Genomic DNA, 22,107 nt, shown 5'->3' with positions numbered 1-22,107 from the left:
ACACCTTGCTCTTTTGACTTGACAACAAATTTTGACAAGTTCTTTAGCCTTTCTAACAGTTGCATAGGATTCAGTTTTACAGATTGCACCATAATTTATGTAACTATTCCAAGGCTCAAGCATCCGCAGTGCTTTCTTCTTTTCCATTCTTTTTTTTTTTTAATTAAATCTTTATTGTTCAGATTATTACATTAGTTACTCTTTTTTCCCACCATAACTCCCCTCCACCCAGTTCCAACCCCACCCTCTGCCCTCACTTTTCCATTCTTTTATCTGCAGTGCATATTCTTGTCCTTATGTCATCCCACTCGTGTGTAAGCATATCTGTAGGACAGATTTTCAGATGACATGTTGCTGAATCAAACACTATGGATATCTGACATTACCTAATGATTAGCCCTAGAAAATTATACAGATATATACTCCCATTAAGCCATTTCTTATTTAATCCTGCTTATGTCAAATGTCTACTATTGTCCACGTTTGAATGAATACAGTTTAAATCCATCTACATTGGATCAGAGGGAGATTCCTTATCTGGGTAGCATTCATATGCCAGGGCTTAACCTCCTCCTCCATACTTCAGGAGCCCTATGTGTGTATCCATGTTTTCCAAATATACCTGTCCTCCACCCATTGCTTCAACAGTTTCTCTCATTTAGATTCAGCTACACTGAACACTACTGGAGAAACAACCAGGGCTGGTGGGAAGTAGAACCCTTAACACCTGTCTTTATATTTAATCCACAAAAGCAACTCTAGGAAGTAGGCCTTTGCATGCCCATGTTGCAGATGAAGAAACTGGGGTTCAGAGATGTTAAATAGGTCATCTAATTAGTGTCTGCTATATTTTCATCAGATACACTGAATCTATTTTTCTCCCACCTGGTGCTTCTCATCCCAAAGCATGAAGTGGGCATTGGGAAGGAAATGCCTACCTTTGAGCTGTCTCCACATCCCAAAGCCGCCTGCCAGGAGTATCTCTCTGAAGTATCCAATTTGTGTTCAAAATATATACACATTTTGAATATCACTTTTTAATATAGCTGCATTTATTTTAATATTTCAAATTGATTGCTATCAAGTAGAACTGCAACTCCAGGAAGCTGTGTTTCCTCTGTGGCTTGGTGAATCCTGGATCACTGCCCTCAGGGCAGACAAAGGAGCAGGGTTCTTTTTTTTTAAAATGTTTTTATTGATTTTTGAGAAAGAGAGAGAGAGGAAGGGAGAGGGAATAGAGATAGAAACTTCGATGAGAGAAAAACATCATCAATTGGCTGCCTCCTGCATGCCCCCCACAGGGGACTGAGCCCTCAATTGGGCATATGCCCTGACCAGGAATTGAACCGGCAGCCTCATGGTTCCTGGGTCGAAGCTCAACAACTGAGCTACACCAGCTGGGCAGGGAGCAGGGTTCTGCATGTTGATGCCCTACAGATAGGCTCCTAACCATCCTTCAAAACCCAGCTCATATGCTGTTTCAACACCAAGACTGTCTGTAGGATCAGCAAGTCCAGACTGCTCTCTGTCCTAGAGAACTATTATAGTTTAGCTCCCTGCCTCGTACTGAAATTTCACAGTCTTTTCTTCCTTGACTGTGACCTTCATGAATTCTGCCTACCCATCAACTTTGCAGCAGAGAAGAGAGTTATTAAATGTTTAACAAACAAAGCATTGGAGATTGTCAAAAGCATTATTGATTTAACCACTTTTACTTTTCTAAAGGAATTGTGAATTGCTGAAATTGGGACTACTCTGAGTCCCAAATTCTCTTAAACACTCTTAAATCTTGCTTTAAACACTTATGTTAGAACACGTTTAGCTTGCCCATGCGTATGCACCCAATGCCCTGTGATGTCCCTGTCACACCGATGGGCACTGTGCATTTCTGCTCCTGTCTCTGGAAATGGGGATCATTGCATTTTCCAGCTGCCACTCAGAGTTGGTTAAATAATGTTTTTGAAGTGCTCTTTGGAAGTAGCATGCCACATAAATCACAGTCCTCTATTAAGGTGGTATTTCTTCTCAGATAAGTCATATTAAGTTGTCAGATGCTTTAATACTCAGGCCCTGCTCTAACCGGTTTGGCTCACTGGATAGAGCGTCAGCCTGTGGACTCAAGGGTCCCGGGTTCGATTCCGCTTAAGGGCATGTACCTTGGTTGTGGGCACATCCCCAGTGGGGGGTGTGCAGGAGGCAGCTGATTGATGTTTCTCTCTCATCGATGTTTCTAACTCTCTATCCCTCTCCCGTCCTCTCTGTAAAAAAATCAATAAAATATATTAAAAAAAAAAACAACTCAGGCCCAAATGGAATTTTGTATCTATTACTGTCTAATGAACTTGGAAATTAAACTGGGTACATTTCCTTTCTATTCTTGAAAGTTTTCAAGTTGATTATCTCTGTGAACATATGACTAGGCCATTTCTAGCCTAATACTGGTGCATATCTACACTAATAAAAGACAAATATGCTAATTGACCATACCTTCGCTATGCCCACCAGCCAATCAGAAGAGTATGCAAATTAACCCAACAAAGATGGTGGTTAATTTGCATACACAGGTGCCCAGTGAAGACTGAAGACAGTGTAGAAGAAAGCCAAGCACTGCAGAAAGGAGCCAAGCGGCATAGAAGGGAACAGATCAGAGGTAGCAGAGACGAGAGCAGAGCTGAGGCAGTGGGCATGGGAGGAAGTGAAGTGGCGGGGAAGGGAGGGAGCTGAGGCTGTGGACATGGGAGGGAGCCGAGGCGGAGGGGAAGGGAGGGAGCGAAGCGGCGGACACAGGAGGAAGCGAGGCAGTGAAATAGGAAGGGAGTGAGGCAGTGGAGAAAGGAAGAAGCGAGGCAGTGGAGAAGGAAGGGAGTGAGGCAGCAGAGAAGGGGGGGAGCCAAGGCAGTGGAGAAGGGGGGGAGCGAAGTGGCAGAGGAGGGAGAGAGCCAAGGCAGCAGAGAAGGGAGGGAGTCAAGGCGGCGGAGAAGGAAGAGAGCCAAGGCAACGGAATAGGGAGGGAGCAAAGCGGTAGAGAAAGGAGGGAGCTGAGGCGGTGGAGATGGGAGTGAAGCCTGCCTCGGTGGGCTTCGCTCCCTTCTCTGCTTCGCTCCAGTCTCAGGAAGCCCTATTCTTACAGGAATAAGCCTGAGGAAACCCTATTCCTGCAACGGGCCTCTAGTCCTATATAATAAAAGGCTAATATACAAATTGTCCCCTCGATCGGAAGTTCAACCGGGAGTTCAACTGGGAGTTCGACCAGGGGGCAGGGCTAGCCTGTCAACTGCCGGTGGCCCCTTCCCCCTGCCAGCACTGCCCCCGATTGGCCCCCACATTGGGGCAGGGCCAGCCTGTCAACTGCCCATGGCCCCTCCCCCTGGCCAGCCTGGCCCAATCAGCCCTGATTGAGGCAGGCTGGCCGGACCCAGCCCGTGCATTAATTTGTGTACCAGGCCTCTAGTATGAGATAATAAACAACACTATTGCATCCTGGTGAACATATTGATATTTTTGTGTCCCCCATGCCATCTGATATTTTAAGAATTAATTCCCAATATTTGAAAATCTTACTGCTTTCATGAAGCATCCATAATTCTTCCATATAGTTTCAGGTATATTGCTCCAAATTTACCATACCTTGTATAGGATGATAGATTGTTTAAACACTGAATGATAAGATTTTTAAATTCTAGTAACTGTCTATAAATGTGTTGTCCAATAGCAGCTAGACAGAGATGCACTTCCTCAGTTGCACTAGCTTACATTCCCTTGCTCAATAACTTGCATGGCTAGTGGCTACCACACTGTGCAGTCCAGTTACAGAAATTTCCATTGTCACAGAAAGTGGTAGTAGATGTGCTGGTCTCAATATTTGTATCTTAAATGCCTAGTGTCTTTAGCTGAAATATTTTTATCTTTCTACTCTTCCCATTCACCCCTATCTTAGATATTCCCCCTTATACTATAATTAGAGGCCCAGCACACGAAATTCGTGCATGAGTAGGGTCCCTAGGCCTGGCCTGCGATCAAGGCCATCTTCTCCAGCTGCCCACAGCCAGCCCTGCCCCCCACCGCCACTCACCCCTGATTCCCATTCGCCATTAGGTGATCGGTGCCTGATGGCTAGGGAAAAGGACCAAGAGGTGGTCAGTGTGCCTCATAGTGACTGGTCCAGTGGTCGTTCTGCCATTAGGGTCAATTTGCATATTACCCTTTTATTATAGAGGATAGAGGCCTGGTTCATGGGTGGGGGCTGGCTAGCCTGCCCTGAGGGGGCGCCAGATCAGGGTTGGGGGACCCACTGGGGAGTGAGGCCAGCTGGGGTGAGGGGCCATGGGGTTTGCAGGCTGGCCAAGTGCCCGATTGGGGGTTGATTCCCTGCTGGGGGTCGGGCTGGCCTGGGTGAGGGACCGCTGAGGGTTTGCAGGCTGGCCATGCCTCCAATCAGGGTGGGGGTCCTCAGTGGGGGGCGGGACCGGCCTGGGCTAGGGGCCAAGGGAAGTTTGCAGGTCAGTCACATCCCCAGCTTTGTCAGGAAGGATGTCCGGAATGATGTATGTGAGACATTAAGTCTATCCAGTCTAATTAGCATATTACACTTTTATTAGTATAGACTAGAGGCCCGGTGCACAAAAATTTGTGCACTTGGGGGGGGGGGGTCCCTCAGCCCGGCCTGTGCCCTCTCGCAATCTTGGACCCCTCAGGAGATAACGACCTGCTGGCTTAGGCCTGCTCCTGGGTGGCAGAGGGCAGGCCCAATCCCTAGGTGCAGCCCCTGGTCGGGCTCAGAGCAGGGCTGATTGGGGAGTTGGGCGCCACCCCCTGTCATGCACAGAGCAGGGCGGATCAGGAGATTGCGATGCCACCCTCAGTCACGCTCAGGGTGGGGCCGATTGGGGGGTTGGGGCACCGCCCCCGTCACACTCAAGGCAGGGTCGATGGGGAGGTTGCGGTGCCACCCCCTGTCACGCACAGAGCAGGGCCCATCAGGGGGTTGGGGCACCTTCCCTTGTCATGCACAGAGCAGGGCCGATAGGGGAGTTAGGGCACCGCCCCCTGTCACACACAGAGCAGGGCAGATCAGGGGGTTGGGGCGCCGCCACTGTCACACTCAGGGCAGGGCCCGTGGGGGGGGGGGGTTGGCACGCCTCACCCTGTTACACACAGAGCAGGGCGGATAGGGAGGTTGTGGCCCCACGCCCTGTCACACACAGAGCTGCAGAGCGATCAGGGGGTCTGGGCGCTGCCCCGTCACGCTGATCTGGTGCCAAGAGGCCTCGCGGCTCTGCTGATCCGGGTGCTGGGAGGCATATTACCCTTTTACTATATAGGATAGAGGCCTGGGGGCCTGCTGGTTTCCCCTGAAGGGTGTCCTGGATCAGGGTGGGGGTCCCCTCTGGGGTGCCTGGCCAGCCTGGATGAGGGAATGATGGCTGTTTGCAGCTGGTCACACACCCTTCAGGGTGGGGGTCCCCACTGGGGTGCCTAGCCAGTCTGGGTGAGGGGCTGAGGGCTGCTCTCAGGCTGGTGGTTGTTGACTGAAGTTCCCAACTGCTCCTTTTTTTTCTCTTTTTTTTAATTTTATTCTGGGCCAGCTTTAGCTCTGGCTCTAGCTCTGAGGCTTCGTATCTGGTTTGTTTGCGTTCTATAATTGAAACAATGTATAACTTCAGCTCTGAGATCCCGGCAGGCTGAAAGCTGGTTTCTGGGGTTTTGTTTAGCTTCTTATTTGCAACATAGTACATAGTTGCTTAGAGTTGCAACTCAGAGGCCGGCAAGTCAGGCGGGGAACGTTGGAGTCTGCAGTCACTGGAGCAAGCAAGCCTCCCTGCTTGCTTCCAGCTGCCTGGCTGCCAGCCACCATCTTGGCTGACAGTTAATTTGCATAAGGATATGCTGATTAGCCAATGGGAAGGGTAGCGGTCTTAAGCTAATTACCATGTTTCTCTTTTATTAGTGTAGATAAGAGATTTTAATTGTTTTTGCCTTAAAAGCAGACTCATCTCCAAGGCCATAGTTTGAACATGCAGAAATGGCACATCGGATCCCCATCTGGAAGTTGGTGCAGTGCAGATCCAGCCATTTCTGAGAAACTGTCTGGGTTTGGAGTTACTCCCAGAACTCTGATGTAGCAGTTCCTGAGTTTATAGCAAGTCTGAGAGCAGCACAAATCTGCTTTGTATACACAAATAAACATGAGCATGCTGCATGCCATTCTCAGCCTGCCAGTTTCCTCTGGCTGTGCTAGGAAATGTATCTCAAAAGGCACTAGTTAAATTTCATGCAGGGAATGGCACACTCTGATTTTTGAAATGTTCTGGTTGAGTGGGAAAGAAGAGGATGAGTCTAAGGAAGGTTTTAAAGATTAAATATTTTCATTTTCAGACAAATTGCAGATACTAAATTCAAAAATTTCTACATCTTATCTTATGGGACTTCACACCAAGTAAAGTTTTTATGGCCAAGTTTAACTTAACATTGAAATAAAAGTCAATAAACTGTGTGGCTCAGTGGTTGAATGTCAACCCATGAACAAAGAGGTCACTGGTTCAATTCCTGGTCAGGGCACATGCCTGGCTTTCAGAGTTGATCCTCAGTAAAGAGCATGCAGGAGCCAGCCAATAGATGACATTTCTCATCCATGTTTCTATTTCTCTATCCCTCTCCCTTCCTCTCTGTCTCAAAATCAATAATTTTCACAATATTTTTATTCAACTGCATATACTCAAAACATTTAAAAACTAAGCAAAATAAGAGGGAAAAGTTTTCTTTGCCCAGCAGAGTTTCACTGGGATGTGTTGCTGTTGGCTCTAGAAAATACACATTAAATGTTACCTTATAGTTATATTGCACTGACAAATGTCTAAGTTCACATTTTCTCTTATTTTTATTTCTGCCAATTTGATAGGCTCTTTATGTGCCTCATACAGCCTTAGAGAAGGTGATATAAGTGTATTTTTAAAACACAGTTTTAGTGACCCAAAGGAGGGTCTTCCTAACTGCAGTATTATTTTTTCTTTTTTTTTTGGCAGATGACATTTGACCCAGAAATCTTCTTCAATATCCTATTGCCACCAATTATATTTCATGCAGGATATAGCCTAAAGAAGGTAAGTTTATGGTGACTATTTTCTTTATCATCAAGGAGAGGATTTTATCAGCACTACTGAAAGAATAGTTATTTTATGGGTTTACCTATTTGGTAAGAATATCACTATCTTAGGTTATGTTATATAGGTTAAAATCTGACATGCTTGGAATTCTTCTGAACTTGCTTCTGAACTTCCCAACACACCGACCATTAGCCACATGCAGCAACTAAGCCCTTGAAGTGTGCTAGTCGGAATGAAGATGTGCTTTAAGTGTAAAACATGCATTGGATTTCTCAGACCTAGTATTAAGAAAGAATGTAAAATACCTCAATAATGTTGTATATTTGATTTCATGTAGAAATGATGTTTGGGGTATATGGGGTTGAATAAAAATATTGTGAAAATTAATTTTGCTTTTTTAAAACATATTTTAATGTAACTACTAGAGAAATTTAAATGATATACATGGTCCACATTATATTTCTATTGGACATTGTTATTCTGTGGGTGTAATCAAGAGTAGGCAGTGAACTAGCATGGGGTTAGCCCGCAGAGTGAGAGCTCAGGAAAGCTGTGCTTGTGTTCTGCCCTTGGTGCTCCCAGAGTGGAGGCCCAGCCTCACAGCTGCAAGCACCTCAGCCATTACTCAGATGCAGCCTGGTGTGAAGGGCTGGCAGGGAAATGATCCATCCCTGTATCCAGAGTGAGGCTCTGGCCTCAGTTTGAGTGGCAGAGGCTATGAGTCTGCTTTTCTGCTGCCCTCCTGCCCAGATTCCTGGGCAGTGCCTGTGGGTCTGTGGGTTCCTATGCCAGACGCTGGGCTGCTTGCTCAGTGCAGACCTGATTTTCTTGTGGACTCTGGGCTCCCTCTTGCTGTCAGTTCTGGTTACTCAGGCCCCACTTACAAACTGGAGGAGAGTTTTCCCAAGCAAGCCCTTGAAAAGATTTAGGAGGCTGATTTATTAAGGTCATTCTTCTTCACCCAGCCCCAATACTAGGGTGCCATTTTGTATGTCTTCAAAATAAATTTTTGTAGGTAATTAAAGTTTATTTCATAACATGTAAGTCAGAGATCTAATAATAAAAGTAAAAAGGCAACCGACTTAAATATTTCAGAATGGCATTTTTAAATGCTAAGTGGTTCCAGTGACAACAAGCTTCCTAAAAACTCTCTTGCCAGAGCCCTGCGTGGACATTGCCCAGTCCCTTCCTTTCTCTTCACCTGCCAGGCCTGGGACTTGTTTCTGTCATCTCTACCCCATCACCTTCCAGATGTTTCCCCTACTTCTTTGAGAAACCTCTGTCCTTGCAGTGTAGATTAAGTAAGTCTTATTGTACATGAAGGCCAGGAACTGGGGCTCCAACAACAAAACTTGCCTAAGCAGTGAGGAAAGGAGTAGGCAGTAAAATGCATGTTATTTTTATTTCCTGTTACACTAAGAAAAATGCTGACAAACAATAAAAATATATATTTTTCTCCCCAGAGACACTTTTTTCAAAACTTAGGATCTATTTTAACATAGGCCTTCCTGGGAACTGCCATTTCCTGTATTGTCATAGGGTAAGTGACATTCAGGGCTTAAATTCCATGAGGCTGGTGGGCAGCTGATATCTGGGAGGAATATCACACTTCCTGGACTCACAATGACCGGGTGAATTGTCTATTTTTTTTTTCAGTATATCACATTTTTTTGCAAATTTTATGATTCAGTTCCAAGACTTTCACATCTTCTGACAAACACAAGACTTCAAAATCAAAGCAAACTAAAATTGGGCTACTGGATTTTCTCTGTGAGCTCTGGACTTCTGACTCAGGGAATATGGATAACTTAGCTTGAATTGTGTGAAGCACATTGCTTTTTTCTTTTTTGCTTACATGACACAGATAAGCACACTACATTATTTTCACCTTTTTTGCATTGGCAGGGATACAATAGTAACTGTATGTCAGAGCAGAGGTTTTCTTTCTAAGAAGTTTACCAGAGAGCAGTTTGAGACAGAAATCCTCAAATAGCAGCAGAGCTGTTAATGCTGGGATGGTTCTTTGTTGATGCACTGTAGCATGCAAACCTGTTTCTTTCTCATGATATGTTATTGGTTATATGTCTAAATCCCAAGTCTGTATAGACTCTGGCTTGCTGCTGATCATAAAGCAAAATGTGATACAAAATGTGATATAAAATGTGATACAAAATGGTAAAGCTGATCTGATTCACTTATACTTTTATCCAATACATTAAAGGTCCACTGCAGAAAACACAGCCAGCTGTGGTGACTGATGGTGTGAATGCCTTTCATTGTCTATACAGCCAATGCGGCTCTTGAGTTTTACTTTGTACCCCTGTTATATCCTAACACAACAAACTGGGGCTAAGCACACATGGGCCACTTGTCCAGCCCTTCCCTTGTGAATTGTTAGTGTGTGTCACTGGAAGGCTATATATTTATCACTGCTTGTATCTGAAAGCAGGGGACGGGGGGGGGGGGGGGTGAATTCTCTGTTAAATTTTTATTGATTCAAGCCTAAAAAAAAATCTGGCTACATTGTATGAAAATGTCCAGCATGGTTAAAGCAGTGAGGAGCTAAAGATTTTAGCACCTGAAGGTGGAGGCTTGCAGGAGTGTGGGTTGGGAGCCTCACCCAGTCTGGGCACCTTAGTGCTTTTACATTGACTGTTTTTTACTGAGAGGCACCATGGATTTGGTCCCCCTCAAAGCATGTTCAAGGGAAGGCTTTTGGTTCTCTGGTTATGCTGTAGCTAAATATTCAAATTTCAAAGCTGGCAAGGGCCTTAGAAATTTGTGTCATTAAACCCCCTCATTCTGAAGATGAAGAAAGTAACATCTCAAAGGTTAATTAATCATCTTAATCATCACAGTAATATGGTCAGGGCAGAATTCAGACCCAGCAGGTCTTACCATCAGCCCTTCTTCTTGTAGTTTCTCTTGAATTTTTACACATTGTTCCTACATATTGACAGAGGCTCTGAGAGGTGTGGACTCTCAACAAATGTTTGTCACTTTACAGCAAAGATTGATCTTTAACAGTTCTATAATATGGAGATCTGAAATTTATAATGGATTCAAATTCTAAGCTTGTGGACAATGCTGTCAACTTATCAATTTTCATTATTTCCCTGTTTTCTTTGTATAACTGATTTTAGGTACATTTAAGTATATGCATTAATATAATATGCTTTGACTATCATGAAAATCTATAAATTTATTTTTTGAAGTGATACAATGTGTAATGTGTGTGGGGAAAATATAAGTGAATTGTTCTAAATAATTTCAGTTCAAGAGGTCTGGTGATATTCATTGGCTGGAGTTGAGAACCTCTTCTAATTGATTGTAAGGTTACAATCAATAACATATTGGAAAATGATTTGAATAACTTTTAGAACAGTGTTGCTTCGTTGAACTGAGCATAATCTGGACAATAAATGTCTATAGTGTGCCTTCTGAATGTGGTTTACCAAGTGCAGGAGGGATTGATTGGTAGTTTACAGATGTTTGGATCTTATCTGCAAATAAAGGAAACCATTGGCAAGCTTTAGATTGAGGTTGCTGAGGTCTGATTTAAACTTTAGGAAGGTCATTCTGGTGCCTGTGTGAAGGAGAAATTTTCAAGTGGAGAAAAGATGGCAGCCAGGGCACCATTTAAGTAGTGATTTCCATAGGCTGGGTTAGAGGTGGTGAGGGCCTGGCCACAGGCAGGGGCAGCAAAAGGTGTATGTGGTGTCAGCAACCAGTTGAAATCCTGAGAGAAAATGGGGTCATTCAGGGCAAGTGTGGAGTGAGAAGGGAAAGTACCTGGGCAACAATACTACTTAACGAAAGGGAAGAGGTGCCCACAAAAGACTAAGAAGTGTTGGGCCCAAGAAATGAGAAGCAAACATCCAGGGCTTATGCCTGGAAGGCAAGGGAAGAGGTAAAGGGCAACAAACAGTGGCTAACGTGGGAGGTGGCAAGTGGAATAGGAGCTGGCATGTCCATTCACCCTAGGTGGTGATTGGTGGCAGGAATAAGGGGAAAATAATGGCAAGATTAATTGCTTTGGGTACCATATGTTGAGAAGCAAGAGTTCATAGTTATGCTATCTCCAGATACAATTTAAAAACTTCTGAAGGAAAGGGACAACCTTAAATTCAGACCAAACTGACACTTTCATAATTTGTAATACCTGTTTTATGAGTGATTGAAACTGCTACTCAAACCTTAGAAAATGACTGGTTATATTTTTCTGATACATTAATGCTAATAAAAACAACACAAACATTTATTGGGTACTTGATATGTACAATGGCTGTTTTAAAAGTAAAATTTAATTAACTTCATTTAATCTTTGAAATAATCCTTTCAAGTAGATGCTATTATTACCACCCTTTAACAGCTGAGATGCCTGAGGTTTAGAGAGAATAACATAATGTAAATAATGAAATAACATAATGTAAGTAATATAATAAATCGTTTGGTTCCACAGTCAACTTAATGCCCCAAATGTGCTTATTTCTATTTATTATTGGCCCTACAAATAAAATATAATAAATTAAACTAGAAAATAAAATTGTATAAATCAGTCAGCATTTACTAACATGCCACATGTTTCTTCATTAGCCCTGTAGGAGTTCTCACAGAAATGAGAGATTTTTATTTGGAAATCCTATCCAAAAGGAATTCAGATTTCTAAGAAGAAGGGATGTTTGGATGGATGCAGATATACTCATAATGGCATGAAATGGGCAGGAGAACAGACTCAGGACAGTCAATGAGATGGACTCTGAGAATAACTTTGCAAAGGAGGTAGAATGTGGGTGGGCATTTAGTGGAGAGTGATGAGGCAGTTGGGTTTTCCATGCCATCAGGTGCATTAGTGCTTGTGGGCGTGGTGAGCACGGTGCCAGGCTCCCAGTAGGGAGGAGGTCTCACAGGGCAGTGTAAGGGGCTGTGGGAACTGCAGTGCAGCAGTCAGTTGAAAGAGCTGTGAAGCTCAGCCTCTGAAACTCATGCGAATGTGAAGGCCATGAAGGGTTATGTGAATCATGAATGAAGAGAGCTAGTGTGCCATGGTCTTCTGCAGGTAAAGACTGTCTTTATTCACACTACAAGTTGGTTTTAAAGGTGATTCAAATGCTTCACAGGGACTGAGATCATTGGGTCCATTTAAATGAAAGAGTGCCTAATTAATTTTTGTTAACCTTATATCATTTCAGAAATTAGATACAAACAATCTTTTATATTGCATGGGAAAGTTTAACAATATCCCTTCTGACTATAAAATCAGAGAAACCTTTAAAAATTTTAAGGATGGACTGTTCTTAAAGAATTCAACCACCTTTTCTATTCCTCTCCTCCATTTTGCCACTTAGGAAATATCTTAGATACATCTCTGTTTTACATAAAACCCACATATTTGAAATATTTCTCTATTCATCTCTTCCATCTTTGGGAACTATTCCTTTATCCTTGATCCTGTGTCTCCAGCCATTTGTGCTGCTGGGATGTGTCATCATGCTTATGTCAGCATTCCATCTTGTCCCAAGAACTAGTTAGTTATCAATGAAATGCTTCTTTTTAAAAAAAAAATAAGCAATGAAAATATTTAAAAGAATTTTTGTTAATAAGGAATTTTTAAAAATGCCACAATTTCACAAATATTTGAAGCAAGGGACATGGATCTAAATGAAGAACAGGTGTTAAATTTAAAAATTTCTCATTTTATAAATCTCATCTCATATGCCAGACACTGACCTGTGCTTTTTATACACATTATGTGATTTTATCCTCACAATACTCTGTGAGATAGTACTATTTTTAGCTTTATTTTACATATAAGAATGCTGAGGTTGAGACTTGCTCAAAGTTACATAGTAAGTAACTGGTGATAAGATTAAAAATGGTGGTGGCATAAGTAGATGCTGAATGGACATGCTCCCAGGGCCAAACTGGAATTGCAACTAAAATATTGAAAAACTTTCTGAATAATCAATGGAAGACTCACTGGAGAGAACCCTGATAACCAAGGAAAGAAAGTGGAGACCACACAGAGACTCATAGAAAGGGTGGAGGTGCGAAAGGGCTGGCCAGACTCCCACAGACAGCAGCTGAAGTTCTGGAGAGATATCGCAGCTGTGGGGGAGGGGGTTGCCACTGAGAACTCTGGAGTCTAATCCCCAAGCTGAGCCCCGCAGCAGAGAGCACCAGAACTGAAAAGGGTACCCACATAACATCTGGCTGTGAAAAGCAGCAGAGTTGCTGTCTGCCAGGGAAAGGCAGGTGGATTTCAGAGACCCTCTTAAAGGGCCAATGCACAAAATTCCCTGTGGAACCACAAACCTTGTGCTCTGGCAGAGGGAAGGCAGAGTGGACTGGAGCTGTGTGAGCAGAAGCCAGTATCAGGGGCTCTGGGTTTAGAGCTCAGAAGGCAGATACCCCAGTTTCCTGTGCTGAGTCATTCCCTCACACTGTGGAGGTCATCTTTCTCAGACAGACAATTACTATTCAGGCAGTTTTGTCTGAGGGACAGACATCTGACCCTCCCTATTGGAAAACACCTTGCCTCATGGTGTGGAGTTGCTGAGGCCCATTAAGAGACTGAGAGAAAAAAGATGGAAACCAAGATGGTGGCATAGGTTAACAACAGAGTTTGCTGCCTCGAACAACCACTTCAAAAATACAACTAAAAGATGGAACGGACATCATCCAGAACCACAGGAAGGCTGGCTGAGTGGAAGTTCTACAACTAGGAGGAACCTAGAATCAGAGGAGGCGCAGTGCTGAAGTAAAATACTAAGGTGCGGAGTGCGCGAAGCACGGGCTGGTGGCTGAGGGCGAGATTGTCTGTTTCAATCCGGAGGGAGCCTCAGACTCTGAGCTCCAGATCCGGGTGGGCGAGTCTCTAGGGACCCAGACTCAAACGGGAGAAGCAGGACTGTCTGGCTTCGGTCTCTCCGAGGTTTGCAGCGGTTGCTGGGACAGAGAGGCAGAGCCCCTGGGGACCGACTGAGAGCAGCCATAACTGTTCCCTCCTCCGCCCTGTTGATCCCGTGGGACCCACCCTGCCCAAGCCCTGCACAGAGCCATTTGCCAGATAGCCCCAGGCAAAGGCTAGATTAGCACCTCCCTAGAGGACACAAGTTCTTCCACTGCAGACACAGCTGATTCTCACAGCCAGTTGGCCTGGAGGTCAAGTAGTAATTACCTACAACAATCAAGGCTTAACTACAACAAGACTGCGCACAAAGACCACAAGGGGGTGCACCAAGAGTGTCTACCTCAGGTAATTGGGACACTTAACACGGAAAGCCACTCTATCGACACAGCAAAGCATAAAAAAATGCCAAGACAAAGAAACAGGCTACAAAGGACAGAACCGGAGGAAAGCAGGCTACTGGATATAGAATTCAAAACCACACTTTTGAGGTCTCTCAAGAGGCTTCTAGAGTCTGTCGATAAACTTGATGAGATGTACAGGGAATCGAATGAGACCCTCGACGGTGTGACAAAGGACCAACTAGAAATTAAGCATACACTGACTGAAATAAAGAATATTATACAGACTCCAAACAGCAGATCAGAGGAGCGCAAGAATCAAGTCAAAGATTTGAAATGCGAAGAAGCAAAAAACACCCAACCGGAAAAGCAAAATGAAAAAAGAATCCGAAAATACGAAGATAGTGTAAGAAGCCTCTGGGACAGCTTCAAACGTACCAACATCAGAATTATAGGGGTGCCAGAAGAAGAGAGAGAGCAAGATATTGAAAACCTATTTGAAGAAATAATGACAGAAAACTTCCCCCACCTGGTGAAAGAAATAGACTTACAGGTCCAGGAAGCACAGAGAACCACAAACAAAAGGAATCCAAAGAGGACCACACCAAGACACATCATAATTAAAATGCCAAGAGCAAAAGACAAAGAGAGAATCTTAAAAGCAGCAAGAGAAAGAGACTCAGTTACCTACAAGGGAGTACCCATACGACTGTCAGCTGATTTCTCAACAGAAACTTTGCAGGCCAGAAGGGAATGGCAAGAAATATTCAAAGTACTGAATAGCAAGAACCTACAACCAAGATTATTTTATCCAGCAAAGCTATCATTCAGAATTGAAGGTCAGATAAAGAGCTTCACAGATAAGGAAAAGCTAAAGGACTTCATCACCACTAAACCAGTATTATACGAAATGCTGAAAGGTTTCCTTTAAGAAGAGGAAGAAGAAAAAGGTAAAGATACAAATTGTGAACAACAAACATGCATCTATCAACAAGTGAATCTAAGAATCAAGTGAATAAATAATCTGATGTACAGAATGAACTGGTGATTACAATGAATCAGGGACATAGAAGGGGAATGGACTGACTATTCTTGGGGGGGGGGGAAGGGGAATGGGAGATGCGGGAAGAGAATGGACAAAAATCGTGCACCTATGGATCAGGACAGTGGGTGGGGAGTGAGGGCGTAGGGTGGGGCGGGAACTGGGAGAAGGGGAGTTATGGGAAAAAAAGAGGAACAAATGTAATCAGAACAATAAAGATTTAATTAAAAAAAAAAAGAGCTTCACAGATAAGAAAAAGCTAAAGGAGTTCATCACCACCAAACCAATATTATATGAAATGCTGAAAGGTATCCTTTAAGAAGAGGAAGAAGAAGAAAAAGGTAAAGATACAAATTATGAACAACAAATACGCATCTATCAACAAGTGAATCTAAGAATCAAGTGAATAAATAATCTGATGAACAGAATGAACTGGTGATTATAATAGAATCAGGGACATAGAAAGGGAATGGACTGACTATTCTTGGGGGGGAAGGGGTGTGGGAAATGGGGGAAGAGACTGGACAAAAATCATGCACCTATGGATGAGGACAGTGGGTGGGGAGTGAGGGCGGAGGGTGGGGTGGGAACTGGGAGGAGGGGAGTTATGGGGGGAAAAAAATTAAAAAAAAGATAATAAAATTGCAAAAAAAAAAAGAGAGAGAGACTGAGAATAACAATTAGCCTCCAGGCAGAAGCAATTGCCCCACCCTGTTAAAAAAAAAACACATGTGGACAATTGTCCTTGGGCAATTCAAGATGGAATCTTATCAGTCTGTAGGCAGAAGTGGTCTCTGGAGGCTTTGAGTCTGTGCCTGATATAATTGGTCAGAAACAGCATTTAACACTGCCCTGCACTAGAAACTGAGAGGTATAGCAGATCTACCTAATTCATAGTCACAAACCTAAACAGGCAGCCAAAATGAAGAGACAAAGAAACAACTCCCAAATGAAAGAACAAGAGGACTCTCCAGAAGAAGAGATAAATGAAATGGAGATAACAAATTTATCTGATATAGAGTTCAGATTATTGATGGTAAAGATGCTCAACAACATGAGAAAAGATATAGTAACTTTAAAAACAGAAATGAAGAATGACATAGCACAAATAAAGAACACATTGGAAGGAATATACAGCAGATTAGGGGAGACTGAGGATTGAATCAATGAATTAGAAGACAGGGTTGAAAAAATCAATCAGAGAACCAAAAAGAAAAAAAAAACAATTAAAAAACAGAAGGACAGCTTAAGGGAGCTGTGGGAAATGAGAAACATAACAATATTCAAATAGCAGGTGTGCCAGAAGAGGCAGAAAGGGAGAATGGGATAGAGAATGTGTTTGAAGAAATAATGGTAGAAAACTTCCCTAACCTGGTAAGGAAAAGTAACTGATAGTAAATGGCAGAGCTGGTTTGACTCCAGAACACACAGTCTTAGACATACCTTGTCCTCCTCATACTATGATACTTCATGGCTCTTATAGTGTTTTACACATGCCAGGTAAATCATGCCCTCAATCATTTCAGATTTTTACATTTATCATTATGGCTAACAAATATGAAAAATCTGAACATTAGAATGAGCTCTGAATATGATTGTAAAGCAAAAATGGAACCTGTCTTTTCTTACTGGAGCTAGTTGGAGGGATGGCAAGAATCATTTACATGATTAAAGTTCTGGGACTCAGAGTAACTCACTCTGAAATTCTGTATTCAAAGATGTTAAGTTGTTTATATTATTCATACCAGTATTCCTCAGGAATGTTAATTTTCCTGTTATGATACTTAATAGACCACCACAGAATCTGACCTGACACTCTGTCTGTCTGCCCATGAGGTGCAGGAGTGAAGGGGCCCATGGAAGCCCTCACCCTGCCCTCTTGTGTCACTGGGTCTGCTGAGCTGGGGGCCTTCAGGCCTAAATGCCCTGAGCTCCTGTCTGGAACTGCAGTTGCTCTCTTCTGACCCAAGGTTAGGTTTTGTGAGGCTTAGGAGTGTCAAATGCTGACTACTAACCCTGGAAGAAGGATGTTCACTAGTCTAGAAGCAAACCCCAAGGAGGGATAGTTTATAGACTGGGCAAGCACTACTCAGTGCCCAGAGATCTGACTCTGGAAGAATTACGTCAAGCAAAGTTCTGAACCCAGGAAGCATGGGCCCAGAGATGACTTATGGAAGGACTTCAGGAATTCAGTGAACCCCATAAATTAACCATGAACTTTTCATGGGAGAGAGTCTGAATAGATTTTACTGTTCCATCAGCTTTTCTAGGGAATTACAATTCATAAACACAAAGAACCAGTATGTTTTTCAAGAACCTAAGCAAAGAGACAGCTAGAAAAAGAGGGATTTTACATATCTTCATATTTATTAGACTGACATATTCTTGAGACTGCACTGAGGGTGGCCATAATGTCTAGAAATCTGATGCTATTATTTTATTGTGTACTGTAATGTAACAACAATAAGCCAGTTATTGTGTTTTAATTAGTCTGTGTTCCTAGACAAGGTAACCATCCTGTGTATGTATCTAAGAGTGGAGTGCCAAGTGGAAGTGTCTACAAATGAATATTCATTTCTACAAAATAATGCCAAATAAATTTCCAAAGTGGTTGTACCAACTTTTCTTCTTAATTTTTGGCAATCTAATAGAAGTGAATTGAAAGCATATTGTGGTCATTGTTTGTATTTTATAATAGTTAATGAAGTTGATTATGATTTCCACATGTTGCCTGCTCAGTCTTTTCATCTATTTTTTCTATTGAATTGTCTTATCATATTTTATTAATTTGCCATATTTCTTTATATGTTCCACATGTTAATCCATACTCAGTTATAGATGTTGAAAATATTTTCTCTCAGTTTGTGAATTGTGCTTTTACTTTGTTCATGCATGATGTTTTTTAATGAATAAAACTTCTTTAAAAATTTTTTAATCCTCACCCAAGTATATGTTTATTGATTTTTTTAGAGAGAGGGGAAGGGGGTGGAGGGGAGAGTTAGAGAAACATTGATGTGAGAGAGAACATTGGTTGGCTGCCTTCTGCACATGTCCTGACCCTGGATGGAACCCACAACCTTTCAGTGTACGGGACGTTGCTCCAACCATACCTGTAGAAGGTGAGCCACTCCTGCTAGATCAGAAGTTCTTAAATTTAATGTAGTCAAATTTATGATTTTTTTCCTTTGTGGTTAGCAATTTTGTATTGTAATAAATCTTTTCCTACCCCAGAGTCAGAAATACATTTTATTCTAAAGTGTTTTAACATTTTGCCTTTTGAAATAAGTCCGTTTTATGGAACTGATTTTTGTGTATGATATGCTTGATTATACTGATTACTCTCATTTCTGAGAAACTCTGATTCTTCTATTATTTCTATTGGTGAGTATTTTAATAAGAACAGCTCAGGTTGGCAGGCAGCAGCCAAGAGGCAAAGGCGCTTCTCCAGTAACCCCCAGCTCATTCTTAACAAAGACAAGCCCAAATGTTCCTGCTCTCTTCTGCCATCCATCTTCCCCCTCTCTTCTTCCCTGGGCCTGCCCCTCCTCCCAACCCTGTTTTCCTCACTGTCCCTGGGATGTGTCTGGGCTGTTTCTCCCTGAGATAGCAGGCTGCAAAGCTCAGAGCTCAGGAAGGCTGTGGTGAGTCAGACAGGAAGGTCCATCATTCCTCCAGGCATTCATTTGCTTTCTGGACTTGAAGTGTATTAAAGTACCTGTCATTGATGTCAGAGAGAAAAATAAATATGCCACTGACCTGACATAGCTGGATGAGGAAAAAACACCTCTAATCTGTCAAGTACAGCTGAGTGTGGTGAATTGTGGCCATAGCACAGTGTGTGGGCCACATTGCTGGCCCGCAGAGGAGAGTGACATTTGCAAGGGGAAAAAACAAAAGGTAGGATGGAGGAGACTGTGGAGAATATCAAACGCTATATTTTGAAGTAAAAGAGGTGAAGTCATCAGAGCCATATGGATCTATGCATTAGTCACGAAGCTAATCTAATCTGATCTAATTTAATCTAATCTAATCTGACCTAATCCTTGTGTCACAGCTTTGAGGATGTTAGGGGTTAGAACAGCCGTGGGCAAACTATGGCCTGCGGGCCGAATCCGGCCTGTTTGAAATGAATAAAACTAAAAAAAAAAAAAGAACGTACCCTTTTATGTAATGATGTTTACTTTGAATTTATATTAGTTCACACAAACACTTCATCCATGCTTTTGTTCCGACCCTCCGGTCCAGTTTAAGAACCCATTGTGGCCCTGGAGTCAAAAAGTTTTCCTACCCCTGGGTTAGAATGACAGAACAGGACAAAGAAAAATAAATTCTGGAAGAATCAAAAAGGAAAGCAAAGAAAAACTAACTGCAATTTAGGAAGAGAAATGCTGAAAGTCATGTAGAGGGAAAATGACACATGAAAATGTTGACATGAAAGAAAATCCTATCTAATAAAGTGGGAATATGCTAATTGACCCTCACACCATCACAAAGATGTGGAGCCCACAGCCAATAAGGAGGGAATATGCTAATTGACTGCCCCATCATTAAAGGTGGTGGCACCCACAGCCAATGAGGGAATATGCTAATTGACTGCCACACCCTCAAAGATGGTGGTGCCCACAGCCACAAGATGGTGGCACCCAGTCCCCTCAGCCCCACTGGGCTGGCCCTGGCTTTTTCACATGGTCGTGACAGGACAGCATTTTAAGATGATGGAGCAAAGGCCCAGTCGCATAAGTCAGGTAATATCACATCCACCATGTTGTATTGGTCAAATTATTTCTAGAGCACAGCCAGGAATGAAGGCATGGGAAATAGGCTTCATCTCTAGATGGGAGGTATGATAAAGTCACATTACATAGGGGTATGCATACTGGGATGGGATGAATCACTGTGGTCTTTCAAAGACTCTACTCTAGGAAGAAACTGTAAAATATCTTCAGAGATATCAATACAAGAGCTTGCATTAGAACCTAGTGCGAAACCTATGGCTCCAAAAAGAAAAGACAGTGGAGAACCAAGTAAACCATGGAGGCTGATCCCTTGCTTTCTATTATACTTCCTGATGATCTGGAACCAGCAACAATGAGTTTCTTCCCTGGTGACTTAAGTGACTTACAGGAAGTATCTTAGAATGTTCTATGTTTGTATGTAAAACTTCATGGGAAAATATACATAAAGCTCAAAGGAGCTAAAGTAGAGAGCATGGCTCACTGAGATTTTATGCCACCAAAGCATGGAAAATTGACCCTTGCTCATCTAACATTATGGAATTATGGGAAAGCTTTGTTTAATTTGAGAATTTCAGTTTCTCTTCTTACCACCAGTGATAAAGAGAACATGGAGGTGGAGGTGTGGTCATATTAGCTATAAATTCAACATCTCTTCAGAGGTGGTTTCTTTCATAACTGCTTATCTTTGTCAAGGGATGTCATGTTGTGGAAGAGACTGTTTCATAGTGTAACCACTGCTGGACCCATTAGCTAGACCTGGGCCAGACAGAGATTGCTTCCTGGAAATTCTTTTAAGGACTATCCAATTGTAATAAACACTTTCCTTCAGACATAGACTAGTACCTGTGCCCTGTGCCTCACGGCATGTGGTTCCTAAAACAGGCCATTATCCTTACCCAGGCAAGCCTGTGAGGTATTTGCCCTTACATGGGGCAGTGATGTACCAGTACACCTGTCCATCACCCTGATCTATGCCATTCTTAGACACCTGTCAAGCAGTCCGGGGATCCACTTCATCTGGCCACCATCCTAATGTGCCTCGCGTGTAAGGTTCCCTTAAGCTGTTAATTGCCAGACTGGAGTGGCTTCCCTCTTCCTCCAGTTTTTCCCTGCCCTCCACTTGCGCAGATAGACTTTCAGTCCAGGCTGTCTCCTGGGCCTACATGCATGGGATGTGCCATGCTGTTACCTGCATCCACCTTTGTCTGCTGGCTGTGGTGCTTGGGTAGAGATTTGGAGAGGGGAAAGCTTGATCCTGGCATCTTCTTCCCTTTGCTTCAGCAGTTTAAGGAGACATGAGATAAAGTGCTCTGCCATATGGCCTTTCTTGCACCTTTCCAGGGTCTTGAAGATTAACTTAAAAATGGAAATCCATGAATCCTTCACCAAACTAAACTACATCACACAAACTGTCAAATTTACCTGTCCGTACCTCCCTATTCTCCTCTCTCCTGGCCCCCAGAGGTAAATGTTGTCCTGAATTTTATTTATAGTTCTTCCACGTGCTTTGGAGTTTTATAAAAACAGTATCATTCTTTATGTTAAGACATTTTCATTTTCCCCACTCATGACTTTCTAATATTCATCCATATTATGGTTTTAGGCTGTGGCTCATTCACTTTCATTTTATAATATGCATATGTGTGAATATTCCCTGCTTTACCTAATCTCCTATTGATCTATTTTTTTCCATATACAAATATCCACCTATGTAACAGGTTCTTTAAGCAATGGCCTTGGGTGAACTGTGCAATACCAAATTGCTTTTTAAAGCTGTATCCTGTCAGCAGAGTTAGAGAAGTAAAGGCGGTCATGGTGACTAGGAATCTTCTGGTTTTAACCATAAGCTCGCTCTGGATTTGACTGTCAAATCCAGCACAATTTCAATCTCATGTACTATCCCCTTCCATCCTTGTTTCATATTCTCTAGTAAACTTAACTTCTTAGTTGTCATGCCCTCACTTTTAGAAAGAGT

At 42.8% G+C, this 22,107-nt stretch overlaps 1 protein-coding gene across 1 annotated transcript in view; it reads left to right on the top strand.

Moving 5' to 3' along the window:
- The window catches only part of SLC9A9 (solute carrier family 9 member A9), a 766,430-nt gene that overhangs the window by 68,888 nt on the left and 675,435 nt on the right, over positions 1-22,107 (top strand). The window contains 2 exon segments of the mRNA XM_070403739.1: positions 7,023-7,100; positions 8,567-8,643. Coding sequence (XP_070259840.1) covers positions 7,023-7,100; positions 8,567-8,643 — 155 coding nt within the window.

Source organism: Myotis yumanensis, unplaced genomic scaffold (assembly GCF_028538775.1).
Source record: "Myotis yumanensis isolate MYYU_CA2020_CCGP unplaced genomic scaffold, mMyoYum1.0.hap1 SCAF_2, whole genome shotgun sequence".
Lineage (NCBI taxonomy): Eukaryota > Metazoa > Chordata > Mammalia > Chiroptera > Vespertilionidae > Myotis > Myotis yumanensis.
Note: the sequence above shows the minus strand (reverse complement) of the source record. Positions and strands in the feature narration are given on the sequence as shown.